The sequence below is a fragment of the Panthera uncia genome (assembly GCF_023721935.1).
Source record: "Panthera uncia isolate 11264 chromosome C1 unlocalized genomic scaffold, Puncia_PCG_1.0 HiC_scaffold_4, whole genome shotgun sequence".
Lineage (NCBI taxonomy): Eukaryota > Metazoa > Chordata > Mammalia > Carnivora > Felidae > Panthera > Panthera uncia.
Window position 1 is genome coordinate 98,288,256 of NW_026057585.1, and position 17,816 is coordinate 98,306,071.

The 17,816-nt window shown below is 56.0% G+C and overlaps 1 protein-coding gene across 6 annotated transcripts in view; it reads right to left on the minus strand.

Moving 5' to 3' along the window:
- The window catches only part of H6PD (hexose-6-phosphate dehydrogenase/glucose 1-dehydrogenase), a 36,843-nt gene that overhangs the window by 11,403 nt on the left and 7,624 nt on the right, over positions 1 to 17,816 (minus strand). For 5 of the 6 annotated variants that reach the window (XM_049618835.1, XM_049618838.1, XM_049618834.1 and 2 more), the window contains exons 3-4: positions 9,428 to 10,064; positions 8,233 to 8,350 (exon numbers count right to left, since the gene is read on the minus strand). In XM_049618835.1, coding sequence (XP_049474792.1) covers positions 8,233 to 8,350; positions 9,428 to 10,045 — 736 coding nt within the window. In that variant the 5' untranslated portion in view covers positions 10,046 to 10,064. Of the gene's footprint in view, positions 1 to 8,232; positions 8,351 to 9,427; positions 10,065 to 17,441; positions 17,811 to 17,816 lie in introns of those variants that run through there. The other variant, XM_049618839.1, reaches the window with a different exon arrangement.

Sequence of the window (17,816 nt, forward strand, 5' to 3'; positions counted from 1 at the left end):
CAGTGTTCATCAGTCCCTTTACTCCTCACAATACTGATATATAAGCAGGTCTTACTTTTAAAATACAAGTTTTAAGGGACACGTGGGTGGCTCAGTCAGTTGAGCATCCGACTTCGGGCTCAGGTCGTGACCTCGCAGCTCGTGAGTTCGAGCCCCACACAGGGCGCTCTGCGGTCAGCGCAGAGCCCGCTTCGAATCCTGTGTCCCCCTCTCTCTCTGCCCTTCCGAAGCCCACTTGCGCTCTCCCAAAAATAAATACGTATTTTTTAAAAATACACATTTTAATTTTAAAAATACAAGGAAACGAAGGTTCAGAGAAGTTAGGTGACTTGTCCAAGGCCACAGAGCTGACAGAGGTAAAAATGCGATCAGACTTGGGCAGTTAGCTCCAGAGCCCGCAATTCTTACCACGCAAACACCTCCTTTTTAACTTCCTACCGCTCCCAGTTTTTAACAACCATACAAGTGAACGTGCCACTCGGGGGGGGGGGGGGGCTGAATGGCATGAGCACCAGCGGATGTCAGGAGTGGAGTGGAGGAAGCAACCTGAGCTGGGCTCTGGAAGGATGGCTCTAGGTCAAAGGTCAGGGACCCAATGCCTGCCGGGGCCGGACCACGGAGGCCCCAACACACGGTTCATACGACGACGTAAGCCCGGCCTGGCAGAAGCAGCCAGTCTGTGACTCGGAACAGCAGAAATCGAGCGAGAGCAGACAGAGAGGGCCTTGGACGCTAGACTGAGAGGTCTGAGGAGCTATTAAAAGTTCCTGACCACAACCAGTTGAGCAGAATCACCGTAGGCTCCACCAATGTCACTCCTACGTGTGCACCCAAGAGCAATGAAAACACACGCCCACACAAACACTTGTACACGGACGTTCACGGCAGCACTATTACAATCGCCGAGAAGAGGAAGCCACCCAGACGTCCATCAACCGATGGATACGTAAAATGTTATCATTCACGGTAAAAAAGAAATGAGGTCTCGGTACACACCACAACATGGCTGCACCTTGAAAACACGTCACTCGGAGAAAGAAGCTAAACACGAAAGGCCACCTGTTGCGTGGTTCCATTTACAGGAAATGTCCGGAAGAGGCAGCTCCGTAGACACAGAAAGCAGATTCGTGACTGCGTGGGGTAGGGGCATGTGGATGAGGATAAGGGGCACAGGGGTTCTTTGGGGGGTGGAAAATGCTCTCGAATTGACAAATCCACTGCCCTGGATACTTGAAATGGGTGCACTGTCTGATACGTGAATTGTATGTCAAACACGACTCTTTCAAATAAGTGTGAAAGCAGGAAGGAGAACCGTAACAGAGGTGCTGTGGGACAATCAGGCCGTCTCCGGTCTACCTGCAAGACAAACTTTCAGGGAAGGGGACTGGTCCGACAAGGCAGCGTTCGGGGCAGTTAAGGGAAGGAAGCAGGGCTAGGGCAAATGACGTAACGGGAAAGACAAAGACGTTATTCGGGGGATGAGTACATGCTTCACGGTGACTGGCTCTGGAGTGTGGTCCGTGGAGCCAGGAGGTACGGGTTCGAACACCTGTTCTCCCATCTTTCAGCCCTGCAGCCCCACGAGAGCCGCTCTGTCTCACACATAAAAGAGGGAAAGTCCCGTCCCTCCCTTGCAGGGCTGCTGCGAGCATTAATGAGTTAACACATCTACGAGGCTTGGAACGGAGCCCAGCACACAGGAAGTGCCGGGAGATACCGGCTAGTATTTTTATTATTATAGGAGCTGCAAAAGAAGGACCAGCAGCCGGCAATGCAGAGAACAGTCACCATTTGGAGATAAAGAAGTTAGACAACGCAAGTAGTGTTTCATGAGAAAAGTTCAATGGCGGTTCGAGTTCTGAATCTGCTGAGTCTGAAAGTGGTGACATTTGGTGCAAATATCAAGAAGACAGCTAGAGGTTTAAGACTAGGGCTTGGGTAGGCAATGAGTGCCAGAGACATATTGGATTTCATCAAGTCCAAAATGCCGACGATGGCAAGAGCATCACGGTTTTACTACCGCTGAGAAAGAGACGGGCTGCCAACCACATCAGCTATGGTGCCCCATCAACGGCGAATGCAACTTCAGAGATGTTCAAATATTCAAAAAAAAAATGTGTGCCCTGCAATCAATGGATTACAGATTTAAGAGTATAAAGAGGATAGTTAAAGCTTGGAGAACAGATGAATTTTTGATGGAGGGAACCCAGCAGAGTCCTTCAAGGGCCCTGTTATCTGTTTACCATTCATTAGTTTAGCAAATCCCTAAGTAGCCCTCTTCCTATTTTTATCCTCTCTCAAGGCCGGGGAGAATGCACTTCACAGGTTTACTACCCGCTGTGTAAAAGAGAGCTTCCTTTATTCCTTAATTTCAAGCTTCAGGGGCGGCCGTGTTTAGCACAGCCCGGAGACTTGCAGCCCCTCCCGGTTAAGCTCTGCCTTTTCAGAACCGCCTTTCCGGGAGAGACCACACAGCCGACCGCAGGACAGGGGTCCAGCCGGGGCACCAGCTCTCCTGCGGATGCCAACCACTCCGGTTTTCCACCAGTTACTGTGGACTGATTCTTCCTGAAAACGATCTCTATTCACTCCTGGTATCCTCTCCTAAATCAAAAGTTGAGGGTTAAAAACCCACTGGTGTCTGAATAAGGACAGAAAAAAGCTCAACCGGGTTGGACAGCTAGGAGCAAGACCACAAACCTGGCTTCCAAACGGCTCAAGGCCAGCGCTACCCAGGATCACAAGGTCACAAGCACGGGAGACCCACCGCTTTGCCCCTCAGCCGGGCTACCCCTCAGACCCTCGTGGGGCAGCATCCCACGGCAGGCAAGACAAGCTGTGTCCCATGTGCCTGAAAAAAGCTCCCACAGACCCACCACACCAGCGAGGACGGGAGGGACATTGGCACCAACGCAGGCAAAGCTGTAGGAACACGAGGTACGAACACCACCGTTGCATACGTTCTGGAAAACGGTCTCATGAGATGTAATGAGCTGTAACGTAATTTCCACCATTTGGCTAGTAATTCCACTTCAGAAGTACACTCAAAGGAAAAAATATTTTTTTAAAGGCTCATAAGTGTTCTAGGATGACGGCGGTCAAACAATTTTGTGAATAAATTAATAGCTACTGAATTGTACACTTTAAAAGGGTAAATTTTATAATATATGAATTATATCTTAATTTTTAAAGCCTGCAAAGTACTATTTAAAATAGCAAAAAGGGGGCGCCTGGGTGGCTCAGTCGGTTGAACGTCTGACTTCAGCTCAGGTCATGATCTCACAGTTCGTGGGTTCGAGCCCCGCGTCGGGCTCTGTGCTGACAGCTCGGAGCCTGGAGCCTGCTTCGGATTCTGGGTCTCCCTCTGTCTCTGCCCCTCCCCTGCTTGCACGATGTGTGTGTGTGTGTGTGTGTGTGTGTGTGTGTGTGTGTCAAAAATAAAGAAATGTTAAAAAAATTAAAATTAAAAATAAATAAATAAAATAGCAAAAAGTGAAATGCCTAAGAACACAGCAATCCATATTCTGTGACAGAAACAGAAATTTCACAGAGATAGTTACTACAAGGTATATACTCTACAGATTGTTGACAGGTGGAAGCTGAAATACATGTTCACATCCATATGTGAGAGAGAGATGAACCAGGTGAAGGCTGGACATAAAGGAGTATTATAGACCAACTACGGGTGTTTGTGTAACCCGGCACGAGTCACATGTGAGTCCCAGGGAGCCCCAGAGAGAGAGGCAGCCTCCTCTCCTTGACAACTTGCAAGGAGAGCAGCATTTCCACTGGTAAAGCATTTCCATGTATGTGATTTCATTTAAGCCTCCAAACAACCCCAAGAGAGAGGCAACAGAGATCGTCATCATCATTCAGAGATGTGCTGAGGATCGCACCCTTCAGAACGGGGACCGCAATCCCCCTCCCCACTGCCTCCACGCTGCGGGAGATCCAGATTTTCCCGGGAAAACACAGATTTAAGAACCACAAAACCGAAAGCTAGCCGTGATCCCCACCCGTACCTTCGGGGATAACTAAAAATAAAGAGGAGGGAGGGCCAAGGAGAGAGCAGGTCTGCCGGCGCTCTCCCCGGTCAGGAGGCCAGGCAGCCGCCCTGAGCTCACCTTTCAGATGGCCCTGCAGAAAGGGGGGCCCAGGGCCGGAGGGCAGGACAGCTGGTGCGCACCTGGGAGGACCCAGGCTGCCTCGGTCCCTGCGTGAGGGGCACTGAATGGCCACTCCAGCCCTCAGAGGTCAGCGTGCCCTGTGCTCCTTCCCCGGTGTGGGAACAGGGGGTTGGAACCCTCCCCGGCAGGGGCAGTTACAGCATCCTCGAGAAGTGTCCCTCTTTCTGCCCGCCTGGGTGGCTCCATCAGTTCAGCGTCTGACTCTTGATTTCGGCTCAGGTCATGATCTCACGGTTCGTGGGATCGAGCCCCACGTTGGGCTCTGAGCTGACAGAGCAGAGCCTGCTTGGGATTCTCCCTCTCTCTCTGCCCCTCCCCTGCTTGCTTTCTCTCTCAAAATAAATAATCTTAAAATAAATAAATACATACACACATACATCTATGCATACAAACATACATAAAAGAAAAGAAAAGAAAAGAAAAGAAAAGAAAAGAAAAGAAAAGAAAAGAAAAGAAAAGAAAGCCTTCCACCAAGAGGGGAAAGCAGGGCAGCAGAGGGGTGCGGAGATGCCGTGAGCACATCCTGGCAATAAGGCCAACTGCCAAGGGCCCGCACGGACTGTGCCACAGGCACAGGGGTGAGAAGCTTGGGTTCTGAGGTGCCACAGAACTTGGATCCCATCCCGGCGCCCCCAGAATAAAGGGCAGACCAGCCTGGACAGCTGTCCCTCGGGCCATCAATGACGCAGCCCTCCCTTCAGCAGAGCCTCCCGGCGGCCACCATGAGGGCCAGCAGGGGTCATCTCCACACAGCCAAGGTCACTCCTTGTATAGCCCATGGTGCTGCTTCAGGAGATCCGGCCCCCCAGACTTTCTGTGGCTCTGAGGGGGCGGGGCACCTTGGGTGTGATGGGGGAGGGGGCCCTGGGGCCAGGGAAGGAAGTGCTTTTCCTCTCCTCCTCCCCTTTTCACTCTCTCCCTCCTGCCTGTGCGGCAGCCTTCACACTGCAGCAGACTCCTCTGGGCCAGAGGCTGCGGCAGGGAAGGAGAGAGCCACTCAAGGGCCAAGGAGAGAGGGAGCTGGGGAAGCCAGCCTCAACCACTCGGATGACTGGACTGGGGCCCAGTGGCGGGGGAGGGGCGGGGACGGGACATCCAAACGACCTTGCCACTCAGAAGTCCCTTTCCAGCGCCCAGGCCCGGCGTGCAGCCCCCTCCCTTTGCGGCACTCGAATGGCAGTGTAGCCTGCCATCCCTGAGGGTCCCGGAGCTGGGCTACCCCGGAGGGTCCCCACGGCGCACAGCTGAAGCGGCACCTGCCCCCCGCGAGGGGAGACGGCCCCTGCACTCTGGCCTTCTGAAGCCTGACGCCGACTGCTGCGCTCTGAATCCCACCTTGGAAGCTCCCAGGCCGCCCTCAGTCCCACCGTAGCAGCTGGCCGGCCACCCACGAGGACCCACAGCAAGGCACGGTGACCCCCAGCAGGAGGCCAGCCCCTCCCCCTGCCCGCTTCCCATCCCGACTGCGGAAGGCACGGCCAAGGCCCAGATGTGCCGGCCACGGGACTCACTGGCCACGGGGGCACAGCCTCGGGGCCCATGTCTCCTGTCCTCTCTCTCCAGCCTGAACTAGTGCGACGGGCAACTGGGGGGCGGACAGGCCGACCAGGGAGATCCAACCCCCAGGATGGCATCTCTGACGAGGACGGGGCAGGCCACACCCTTATGGGTTAGAGCCCCTGGGGGGAGCGGGTATAGAATCCCGCCCCCCCCCCCCCCCCCCCCCCGCCCCAGTTGCCTGCCCTGCCCTGTGTCTCTGCGCCTCTGGGCTGAAAGCACAGGGCCCAGCTGAGGGCAAAAACCTTGTGCTCCGGGGCGTGGCAGCAGCACCCCCTTCCCCTCCGAACCCACGTCCTGAGGCTGCTGGGCCTGGGCCTTGGTCCCATGTGGCAGCCTTGACGGCAGGGCCACTGTGCCCACCCTCCTGGGCCGCGGCTGTCTGGTACTGTCCGAACCTAGATTCTCCCTGCCTCCGGCCGTGCTTTGGCAAACAGTCCTGCCCGGGCCTCTGTCTGCCTTTATGCCTTGCCTTCTCTTTTCCTTTCTCCAAAACCCAAAAGTATCTTTGCTGGGTAAGCAGGCCTCTGGTTTGCTCAGCCCCTGGCTCCCTAGGGATCCCGCAAAGAGACCTGCAAGTGACATCAGGTATCGAAAGGGAAATGCACTAGAAGGTTGGAAGGGATACGGGGCGATGGTGCCAGCTGGTAACCCCAGCCATCACCGCTCCTCCCCAGCGCAGGGTGGGCACAGGAAGGGGCCGCCAGAAGCGGGGGAGGCGTCCCGGTGTCCCGGCCCTGCCGGTGGCTGAGCCAAGTCTGGGCAGAGGCTAGTGCTGGGCTGCAGAAGGTGACAGCGGCACCCTGTCACCATCCCACGCCCTCAGCACCAGATCTGAAGTTCAGCTCTCTGCCGGTGAAGCAAGAGCCGGGCCCAGCCCGCACCCCCATGAGCACGGTGGACACACAGCGGCGGCACAAGGAGGTAACCCACAGCCTGAGCCCCTGCTGAGGACAGAACGGGAAATAACGGAAACGCTGGGGCGGGTTCCCGAGGCCCACGAAGGCTCAATGCGGCGGGGAGAGGGTCAGTGTCCTGACAGGGGCTCCGGAATGGAGAAACCCAGCTCCGCTCGAGGACGGCAATGCCCTCAGAGGCTGGGTTCACGGGGCCCTGCCCGACTGTCCCAGCCCGGCACCCCCGCTCCTGCCTGCCTCCCACGGCACTGTCGGCCTGCATCAGTCATTTCGGAGTCGGTCCTAATAGACCCCCTCCCCCCAGCGAGAGGTGTCGGGGGGGCAGAGGCTGTGCCTCATTGCCCTCCGTATGGCCATGGCCCTCACACGGAGCCTCCAGCACCAGATACATGTTTGAAGAGGAAAGGAGGGAAGCTGGAGAGAGTAACCAAGGGAAGGAGAAAGGAAAAGAGAAACAGGCAAACAGGAGACAGACCTCCTGGACCCCCAGCCAGGCCCGAGGGGTCTGCCCTCCTCTCTGCCCAGGGGCACACCGTGGGCCGAGGACAGTGGCCTCGGCCCCGCAGACAGCAGCCAGCGGGATGAGCTAGACGCAGTGCTACGGAGCCTGGGTGCCAAAGCCAGACCTCTCACCCCAAGGACCCGGCCCCACCGCTTCCTGCCGCGTGACCTTGGGCACATCACCAAACCGCATCCGTAAGTGGAAGCTAATAATAGGACCCACCTCAGACGGCCACTGGGGGGACAGACACAAGAAGAATTAGCTTTTATGGTCTTGGCTGAGAACCGATGCTCTGACCATAATACAGTCAAGGCTCAAAAAAGTGGAGGGAGTCACAGAACGCCAGCACTCCGCGGAGCCTCAGCAGCGGTCTTCTATATGGCCCGCTCATCTCGCAGCTGAGGGGAGTGATGTGCTGAGGTCACCCAGCAGAGACAGGCCGGAGGCTCCCCGGTCAACGCTGCTCATTCATTATTCGTTCAGCGCTTGTGACGGGCACGCCAGGAGCCTGAAAGGAGGCACCTGACCCCCTCGGTCCGGTGGGAGAGGCACACTGGACCCGGACAGGACACAGAAAAGACTGGAGGGCGGACCAAGGAGGCACGTGGTGCTCCGAGGGCGTGAGGGGAATGGAGCTCGTCAAGAAGGCCCCCTGAGAAAGTGATGGCCGAGCTGGGAAGGAACAGGAGGGACGGGAGGTGAGGAGGAGGTGAGGAGAAGCATCTGGGCAGAGGGCGCCACCGGTACCCTGGGGTGGTAGCCCTGGGGCAGCTCTGATGGGCCCCACCACACCCACGTAAGGTCTTGGCCACGTAAAGCCAAGTTTACTCACCCAGCCTGCGTTCCCTAAGGGCAGCGAGGCCCGGGTGGGCTCTGCTCTGGGGGTTAGCACAGGCCAGAGCTGGGCCACAGCAGGCCCCGCAGGAAGACCACACACCGGCGGAAACTTCCCTCCGAGAAGCACCAGCCGGGGCGCAGAGGCTGGGCAGATCCCCCGGCCCTCGCATCTCACCAGGCACAGGGCCGGCGGAGGCCGGGGAGCCGCGGAGCGCGGGGGCCACTCACTCACCCTCGGCATCCACAGTCTCCTTCATGATGATCTCCACCCGCTCCACATGGTGCCGGCTCCAGAGGCCGTCCAAGGCCTTGCGGTTCTGGTCTCGGAAAGGCAGGATCTGAGCCACGGCCTGCCGGGGAAGGAGGCCAGTTGGGCGCTGGTTCTCAGGGTGAAGAAGGAATCCTGACTCCGAGAAAGGGCCCACGCTTCTCTACCCCCTGCTCGGAGGAGACGCTCCCAGGATGCAACAGTCCCTGGGCTTTGGGACCTCACAGCTCTACGCGCACTCCAAAACTTGTAAGTGACCTCCGCAGCGTTACCTGCTTTTTATTTTGCGAGGAAAAAAGTACTGCAGATTATTTATCTTCTATGACCATCGACTTTTAATAAAAGAAAGAGATCTTTTTACCACTAAAAATGGAGCAAGAAAAGCTTTAGATTGAATGCATTCAGTATTCTTTTCTCATTTTCCCAGGAACAGGTGAAAACCTCACCAGGTCCTCACCTCTGAGGCCCACTCTTTGGGGATGCTGCCGCTCCAAACAGGGCTGGACAGAAAGCAATGCCTCCGTCCTGGAAAACTATGAGGTGCCCACCCACGTGGCCCTGGGCTCACCCAGCCTGGTCAGCACCAGAGGGCGCCGTGCTCTGTGCTCTCTGCTGGGGTTTCTAGGGAGAGATGTTCCAGAGGCACTCCAAGGGCCTGCCCAGAGTGAAGTGGCCAGCCAGCCTGCATCACCCAGGAGGCCACCCCACGCTCCGCCACAGAACCTGGCTGAGGAACATGGACTTAGGGTCCCTACGCAGCGCGAGACCTTGTTACCAGCCTTTGGCTCAAAACAGAACTCAGGAAGACACGGATACTGAAAAAAGGCAGTCGGATGTGGAATAAGTTAATTCTAATCTCCCCACCGGGACCCCCTGGAAGCCAGGCCGACACCAGAGTCCCGGGGCTACCCGTGTAGATGATGCAGGGCAGCGACTGCTGCTTGATCCAGAACGCGGCTGGACAGGCGGACCAGGACCACACAGTCCTGCCCCTTGCCGCCCTGCTTCTCCTCCAGCCTGTCGCCGCCTGCCGGCCCTCAGGTTGACCATGGCAGCTCGGATTTCACGACGGCTCAGGCCTGATCCCACATCAGCAGAGTGGCTCCGCAGGTGGGGTCTCCCCGCGCCCGGCTCACGCCAACTCCTGGCTGCAGCTCACCTGCTTGCCCAGGTAATGGTCCACCCGGTACATCTCCTCCTCTCGGAAAAAGCCCCCGAGTTCCGTGGCCAGCTGCTGGGCTGAGAGGTGGTCATGGCCGAAGGGCTTCTCGAGGACAACCCGCAGCCAGGCGCCCGGGCCCGGGCGGCAGCTGCTGTTAATGTTGCGGGCAATGTCCGCATAGGCAAAGGGTGGCACCGAGAAGTAGAAGATCCTGCCGGCCTCCCGGAGGCCCCCGCGTTGGACCTGTGCCTCAATGTCCTTGCTCAGGGCCATATAGTCCTCACGCGTCGCCAGGTGGCGGTACGCACTCAGCCGCTGGAACTGGCCCTTGAGTTCGGAGCAGCGGTCGGGTGCCACGTCCTCCGGGCAGGAGAGGGACTCCAGGACCTTGGCTATGAACGCTTGGCCCTGCTTGGTGGACGTCAGGGCAGCCCCATGGAAGCTGAAACTGTAGTCCTTCCCCGCCTCATCCAGGTACAGCTGGAACAGCCCCCGCCATAAGTATTTCCTGGCCAGGTCCCCGGTTGCTCCCAGCAGGATGACAGAGACGTGTCCCCGGAGCTCCTGGGCCTGCAGGCACCCCAGGAGGGCCACGCACATCACCACTGTGAGCATCTTCCAACAGCCAGGGTGCCTGGGCATAGGTGAGGCAGACAAGGAACAAGGAAAGATCAGACATGGTTCAGGTGGCTGGGACATGGAGGTAAACACACTTCCAGGCTCTCAAACGTTTCCTGCCTGGCAGGAATCAACCACGTTTCTCAGAAAAATGCTATAATCCCACGGCTTCCCCACTGCTCCCTCCTCAGCAACTTGGCTTCTGTGCCAGGAAGCTGGTGCGTAGGGAGCCTGCCCCGTAAACAGGGACCGTACGCGGGGAGGGGGTAGGCCAGTTGCTACAGACGGACCGCGGTGCCGCAGGAAGCTCCGGGGAGGCCCCCGGGGCCGCCGCAGGATTTGGAGCTGCCCACTGGAAGATCGACGCCAACCTCATCCATGAGCACAGGCCACCAGGCCCACGAGCTCGGGAATGGTAGACGGCCCTCGGGTGACGGCTGGAACTACAAGAAGACAGGATCACCCCCGTCACTCCTTGCTTGGCTTCCCTCGTGTCTGCTGGGCTCCGGGCCCAGAACGATTACTAATATCTCCTATGGCACGGTGAATAACAACACAGACTCTGGAACCAAACGAGGTGGAATCCTAGCTCAACTCCTCCCTGTTTGACCTTGGACAATTACTTAATCTCTCATAACCTCGGGTTCCCCATCTGAAATAGGGGTGACAGCGACCTATACCACAGGGTTATTAGAAGGAGAAAATGAGGGGCGCCTGGGTGGCTCAGTCGGTTAAGCATCCGACTTCAGCTCAGGTCATGATCTCACACTCCAGGAGTTCGAGCCCCGCGTCGGGCTCCGTGCTGACAGCTCAGAGCCTGGAGCCTGATTCAGATTCTGTGTCTCCCTCTCTCTCTGCCCCTCCCCCACTCATGCTCTGTCTCTGTCTCAAAAATAAATAAAAAAACATTTAAAAAAAAAAGAGAAAATGAGTTAATGTTTATCAGATGCTTAGGACACTGCCCACCACCCCCGAGCACTACGTAAGTGGTAGTCGGCACTAGGGTATGTTAATGACAGCAGCGGCCCTGAACGGAGCGCTTCCGTGCGTAAGATCCCACTGAGTGCAGGCAAAACAGCCAATGGAGTGGGTGCCGTGATAGTTTCCCTCTTGCAGAGAGAAAAGCTGAGGCTCAGACGGTGAAGGAAGGTGAGGAAGGAGGGAGCCCAACAGGCGCCAGGCTCTCTGGCCCCCGAGCTGACACACAGCAAGTGCGTGCTGCATCCTCCCTCGTGCCTTGGCTGCTCTTCAGGCTAATTTAAAGCCGCTGACACGTACGAAAGGCAAGAGGCCTCGGACCCGCCACGAATGCGCCAGAGGATCTGCTTTCACTTGCCTTCTGTTCTGACCAAGGTTGGAGGGCTTACTGTGTGCAATTCTTACTCCGGGGCTCTCCCGTTCTCCGACTTCCAACGGAGGCCAGGGCTTTGGGGGAAAGGGAGAAGTGAGGGGGGTAAGTAGGCGTGGCCAGCTACTCGGCTCTGAGAACTCAAAGGGGCGACGGGGCCCAGCCCGGGGCGCTGGAGCACTGAACTGGGAACCGAGATGACTGACAGCAGGTGTTCCCGGATGAAGGGTGAACAACACCCTCAACCGTGAGGTTCGAGTCTGGCTGTACGGTAGGGACACGGAGGTGTGAGGCGATACCCGGCCCCCTTACCTTCCTGCATCCCTGTACCATCCCCCATCTTGAGAGGGACCTGGCCACCCTCTGACAGCCCACTCCCCAGCCCCCCCTTTTCCCTTTGCCTCCTCCTCGTCTCTTTTGACGTTGCAGTTAGCGGCCAAACCAAGATGAGGCTCCAACGACAGGATGTGCGTCAGAATCTACAGGACACCAGATATTTCCACTATTCAGCTTGATGTGGAGGGTAAAGAGACCAGCTGCGAGGCCTCCAGCCTTCCCCTTGCACTCTCCCTTAACCTGTGCACTCACTCCCGAACCAGATGGGCCACAGGACCAGCCTTTCCTCTCCCGCTTCCCAATCCCTGTCCTTGGCCCTTCACGCATTTCCTTCTCGGCTGGCAATCGCCCGTCTGGAGGGAAGACAGAGCTGCAAGGTCAGTGCGGGAGAGAGGCGGTGAGAAATGTGAAGCCCGGAGAACAGCCTGGAGAAGGAGGAGCCTCCAGCTGGCGAGCTGCATTTCAGAGCTCCTGATCCCACCCCCGGAGCCAGGGCTCCGGACTGACAAGTGCCGGGGACAAGAGGAGGAGTCAGGAACCTCAGAGAGCCTGGATGGGCAGGTGAGGGAGCCCCAAGGACCAGTCCCTCTCCCCCAAGCCCAGAAGACTGCAGAACTGTCGTGTCCCCAAGCCCGAGCCTCCAGTCACTGTGCTGAACGGCTTCCTCAGTCACGTGGAAGAATGTGGCATTTGGGTCAGAGGACCAGGGCTCAAGACCACCTCCTGGCTGTGTGATCTAATGAACTCTCCAAGTCAGTTTGGGTCCACTTTTCCTAACTATAAAACAGGGCTAACACCACTGAACTAAATGAGGGGCTTGTGACGATTAGCCAAGATGATGCAGGCGACAAAGCCCTATGCGGACATTAACTAACCTAGCTCAGTGCCAGGCGCTTCCTGGCTCCTGGGGGGGCATAATGCCACCGCTGCCCGACAGAACCGCGCAGCTCAGCGGCTACAGAGCTCAGCCCCGCAGGCAGCCCCGAGGAACCAACTCGGGCATTGACGGCACATTCCCCAGACAGGTCCTTACTCCCGGACCCGAGGGGAGGGAGACAGTGACCGGTATGGTCATCCTCCTCGCTGCCCCGACAGGGAAATAAACAGGCTCCCCGAAGCCCAACGAAGTCAAGAACAGGGCCCCAGCTCTGGAGCAGGGGTGAGGCAACAGGGAAACCAGACGGCCCCAACACACCCACCGACGGTCTAAACCACCCTCGCGCGGCACGGATCTGCTTTTGCGGGGTTTTCTGAAGCACTTCCCCCTGCCTCTCTGCCTGCTCCAAGAGGAATGGGCCTACAGGCACCTCCTAAAATCACACACCTGAAGTGAGCCAAAAAGCCTGGACGTGACAGTCCAACCGCTAATACTGCCATGAACCGTTTGTATCTTTCATTCACAGTAAGTTTCATTTGCAGAGCTCCGGCGCAGGAAGGGCAGCCTGCGGGACTGCGTGTTGGGCTGAGTGGTGGTTCTTCTCCAGCTCCTGCCGTGAATCACCACGCCACCTCGATGACCTCTCGCCGAGGCGTCTGTCCTGGCCAGGCCCCCCTGCCCCACCTACGAGATGAAGAGACTTAGCGGAAGGATCGCTACTTGACTGCTGCCCCCCAATCCCGGGTTTTCCAAGGAAAGGAGAGAACCCCTCTCTCATCAGGGAGAGGCCCCAGCTCCGCCTTCCTGTAGGGCAGCCGGGTGCCTGCCTTGGGGGAGGGGAGAGGGGCGCTGAAACGGGAAGCAAAGAGCTGATGACCACGTGCCCTTCCGAAGCTAAGACGAGACTCTTGAAGCTTTAACCGAAGCATGTGAAGGATGCAGTGTCATTTACGACACTCAGATACTTGCCAGACACACACTACCCCACCGCGTGCGGTGCCGCGGGACCTCGTCTAGGGAGGCGCAGAGGACCTTCTCCAGACAGGCTCGTCTGGGTGTCAGGACTGCTGGGCTCGTGTCCGCAGTCCTGCCCCCCGAGTCCGGTCTGAGGGGTTCCCACCCGGCATCCTGGGCAGTCCACCTTTGGAAGAACAGCTCCGCCAACGCTCCCAAAGCTGTGAACACCGACTTGGCGGGCCTGGGGGTCTGGATCAGAATCTGCTTCCGGTCTTTGTTTCTGCCCAAGCGAAAGAGGCAGGTGTGGGGCGCAGCTCCGCAGCTATGCCTGACCCGCTCCGGTGGCAGGGTGGCTGCTGGTAAACCACAGGGGGAGTGGCACTGGTCTGCTATTCCCAGCAGACACGGGGCAGGGGCAAGGAGCGGAGAGGTAAAGGTCAGTGGCTGCGGCGGCCTTGTCCCCTCTCCCGATGCCACATCGACACCTTTGACCTCCACCTTCTGTTTGCCAAGCGGGAAGGAGGGGCCTGTCTTCTTCAAATCACAGCCCAGGAGTTTGGAATTTTTGAAAGAATGTGTGGGAGTAAAAAGAGTTCAAACTAAAGATCATTTTTAACCAGAGTGCGAGGGGAGGGGCCCAGCGCCCTCTCCAGTCACTAACTCCAGTGTTTTCCCCGAACTCTCCCGGTCCCGGCCCATCTGCACAAGACACACCCAAACCAGTCAAACCCTTCAGCCACTCTGCGGCCTCGACTCCTCCCTTCCCGGGCCCCTTGGGAAGGGTCAGGGACAAGAGTTGCAAGATCGGGCTCTGGGGCCAGTTTCCTCCCCAGATCTCAGAAAATCCTTATTCCTATCACCTTCTCAGGGGTCTTGGGTCCCTAGGACCCAAAGGTGTGCTAGAGCCACCCTGTACCTGCACGCAAGATTCACCTGCCGAATTTTTAGGAATTTTTCAAGCCAGTTGTTAAAAACAGCCATTAAATTAAAGACCAAATCAGGGTGCCTGGGTGGCTCAGTCGGTTAAGCGTCCGACTTCGGCTCAGGCCAGATCTCATGGTTCATGAGTTCAAGCCCCGCGCTGGGCTCTCTGCTGTCAGCACAGAGCCTGCTTGGGATCCTCTGCTCCCCCTCTCTCTTTGCCCCTCCCCCACTTGCATTTTTGCTCTCTCTCAAAAAAAATTTAAAACCAAATCGTACCAATTTATAACCCAAAAAATTATATTCAAAGATAATAAATACTTTCAGTTTACCATTTCCTATTTTACTGTATTTTTCTATCAACCTGGGTTCTTGACATTGTTCCCGTCTACTATGTCTGTAAGGTGAAGATATTCTACAATGCGGTGCTTGAAACGGCCCAGGAAGGGATATTTCACCACAGATACCGGCAAATGCTGTAAATCGGGCACCCCCCTCACCAAGCCCCACCCCTGCAGAATTGTTACACATTTACCAACACAGGACACCAAATCTGCCTCTCCAGTCTGGGTTTTCTGCCCCTCAACTCCAGGCTCATACAATCAACTGCTACTCTGACACCATTCACTGGGTGTCTAGAAGACGTACTATGTCCAAAACTGAAGGGACTTATCCCCTGACCTGCTCCACTTCTCCAGCCTCCAGAAATGGTAACTCTCTCCTTCCGGGCACTAAGGCCAGAAACTTTGGGGGTCATCCAATCTCTCGGCAGATCCTACAGTTCCTATCACCAAAATTAACCCAGAGTACAACTACTCCCCGCCTGCCGCCACTCCACTCTGGTCCCAGCCACCATCACCCCCGTCTGGGTTCCTATAGGAACCACCTAATTGGCCTCCGGTTTCTTCTGCCTTTTCCTGAACATGGCACTCGGTGCCCTTTTTATGGCCTCCCACCCATGACCTCTTTGATCTCTTCTGCCACTATGCCCCTCTCTAGGCTCCAGCCACCCATCGTCCTGCCTCAGGGCCTTTGTACTTACCGTTGGCTCTGCCTGACCTACTTTCCCCTGCAGATGCCCACATGCTTCACTCCCTCGCTAACTTGAATTCTTTGCTGAAATGTCACCTCGGTGAGCCTTTCTCAGCCGACTCTGGCAAACTGCAAACCTCCCACCTCCACCTCAGCCCCTGCTCTAGTTCTCTCCGCAGTACGTATCATTCTCTAACACGCCGTCTGTGAAAAGCGTATTTGTTTTATTGCCTGCCACCCCTCCCCGTAAAATGCAAGTGCCAGTGGGGGCAGGAGGCTTTGTGCTTTGTTCGCTGATTACCTTCAGTATCCAAAACAGGGCCTGGCACACAGAAGGTGCACTATAAATATGTGCTGAATGGACAAATAAATCCCATTCTGTAGGAGACCACTGTCGCCTGTGTGCGAGCTATCTGCATCAGAATGATGGCACGAAGGAAGAAATCTCTACTGGTGACTTCAAGCGCTACGGCCCAGTACGCACGCCCAGCAACAACACCAGTAATGATAAAAGAAACGTTTACAGAGCATCTAACTATATGCCGAATCCTAGAGCTTCACATGCATCGAAGCTTTTAAATTCTTGCCACAACCCAGGAGCTAGGTACCATTACTATGCCCATTTGTAGAATGAGCACAGGGGAAGCCGAGGTGCACGGGGAGGGGGGCGGAAAGAACTTACTGAAAGGCAGGCAGCTCAGAGGTGATCGGCTATAAATACGGGCGGTCTGGCTTCAGCACTTAGGTCCCACGTGCCAGTAAAACATGTGACTACGACCCCAAGCAGTGGGATTTAAAACACTGCATTGGTGTGGACACGGATCCCACCCCTCTAGGAGACGCGAACAACGGTGGTGCCAACAGTCTATCTCTCTCGTGTCTCAACCACGGGGAAGGCAAACAAGTCAATAAGAAGCACAAGATGAGGCAATCCCCATAAAGCACTTGGCACGAGCTAGCCGACAGTAAGCAGCCCAGAAATGTTTGTTTCTATCATTATGAAACCAACAGCATCGTGAGTAAAGGTACTTTTCTTGCTAGTTTCTTGGAACTCCTGCAAAATGAATTAACCATCCCACAACAGAAAAAAGACATACCAAGAAACGGCTCATCAACAGTTTTCATGACCTTCCAGTCATACTGGCAGTGGGGGGGGGGGGGGGGGCATCAAAGAAAGAGAATGCTAGAAAGAGAATGCTTAAAAGTCCCCAGCCCAGCCCTTAAGGGATTTATAATCTAGCCCAAAGAATAGGGGCGTGAACCCCAGCTGTAAAATGGGGATCATCCGCCTCATTTTAACACTGGGCCAAAAAAAAAAAAAAAAAAACAACCCAGATCACGGATGTGAAAATATTTTAGAGGGCAATGGTGGTAAGAGCTCTCCCAAAGAGCCACCAGGCTCTCAAAAAGCAAAAACCAGACTTCCTGGGCAGCAAAAAGCAAAACGAGACTTCCTGCTCTGCCCGTGGGTTAGGGTCTGTCCGGCAGAATCCACCGTGAAATGCGGCATCATGCAAAGACACCTCACCTTGTTCAAATTCCATCAATAAAGTCAGGAGTGGCTAGGCCACTGATGACCAAAGGGAAACCTCTAGGTTTCCCTTTCAGATGGCCTAAAACGCCTAAAACTGTCGGACCCAAGAGTAACTTAGTAAACTCCAGTCTTTGTATAAACATAACTTGAATGTCTGCCTAGAGGGGTTACTTGTTGGGCAGTCGCGTACCTCAAAGAAAAGTTACTGTCTGAGAAATGAGCTCTCTTCATGCCAAGCAGGGAGCATTGTTATCTCGAGGGTTCCTAAAACTAACCAAAAGATGAGCCTCATAAACTCAAAACGTCTATCCGCCTTCGATCAGGGCAGAGAATGTGGAAAATAACTGAAAATCTGCCCATTCTACACCAATTCCCCCTAATTCGCTACCTTTTCAACGAGCCATGCGCCCCGTTGGGAGGACAGGCGGTCGGGTGGGCAAAGAATTTAGGTTTATGACCTTTCCAGAAGTTCTCATTTCCAACCAGACATTCAGGCTGAAGTGACCTGATTCTCAAAGAGGCGGACAGGTTTACTTCTGGAAAACTCTTCGTTGGATGGGGTGTGCCACAAACGCTGATGGAAACCGGAGGGCGAATGCCAGAGATCAAGCTGATCTCGGGAAAGAAAGCACGGGGTTCCTCCTCTCACCGGGCTGACTTCCAGAAAAGCCTAGAGAAGGGGACGCCGTGGGCCCCTCCAAACTAGCCGCCAACGGGGGCTGGCCGGCCCCCGCCGCCAAGGGCTCTGCGGAGGAGAAAGTGG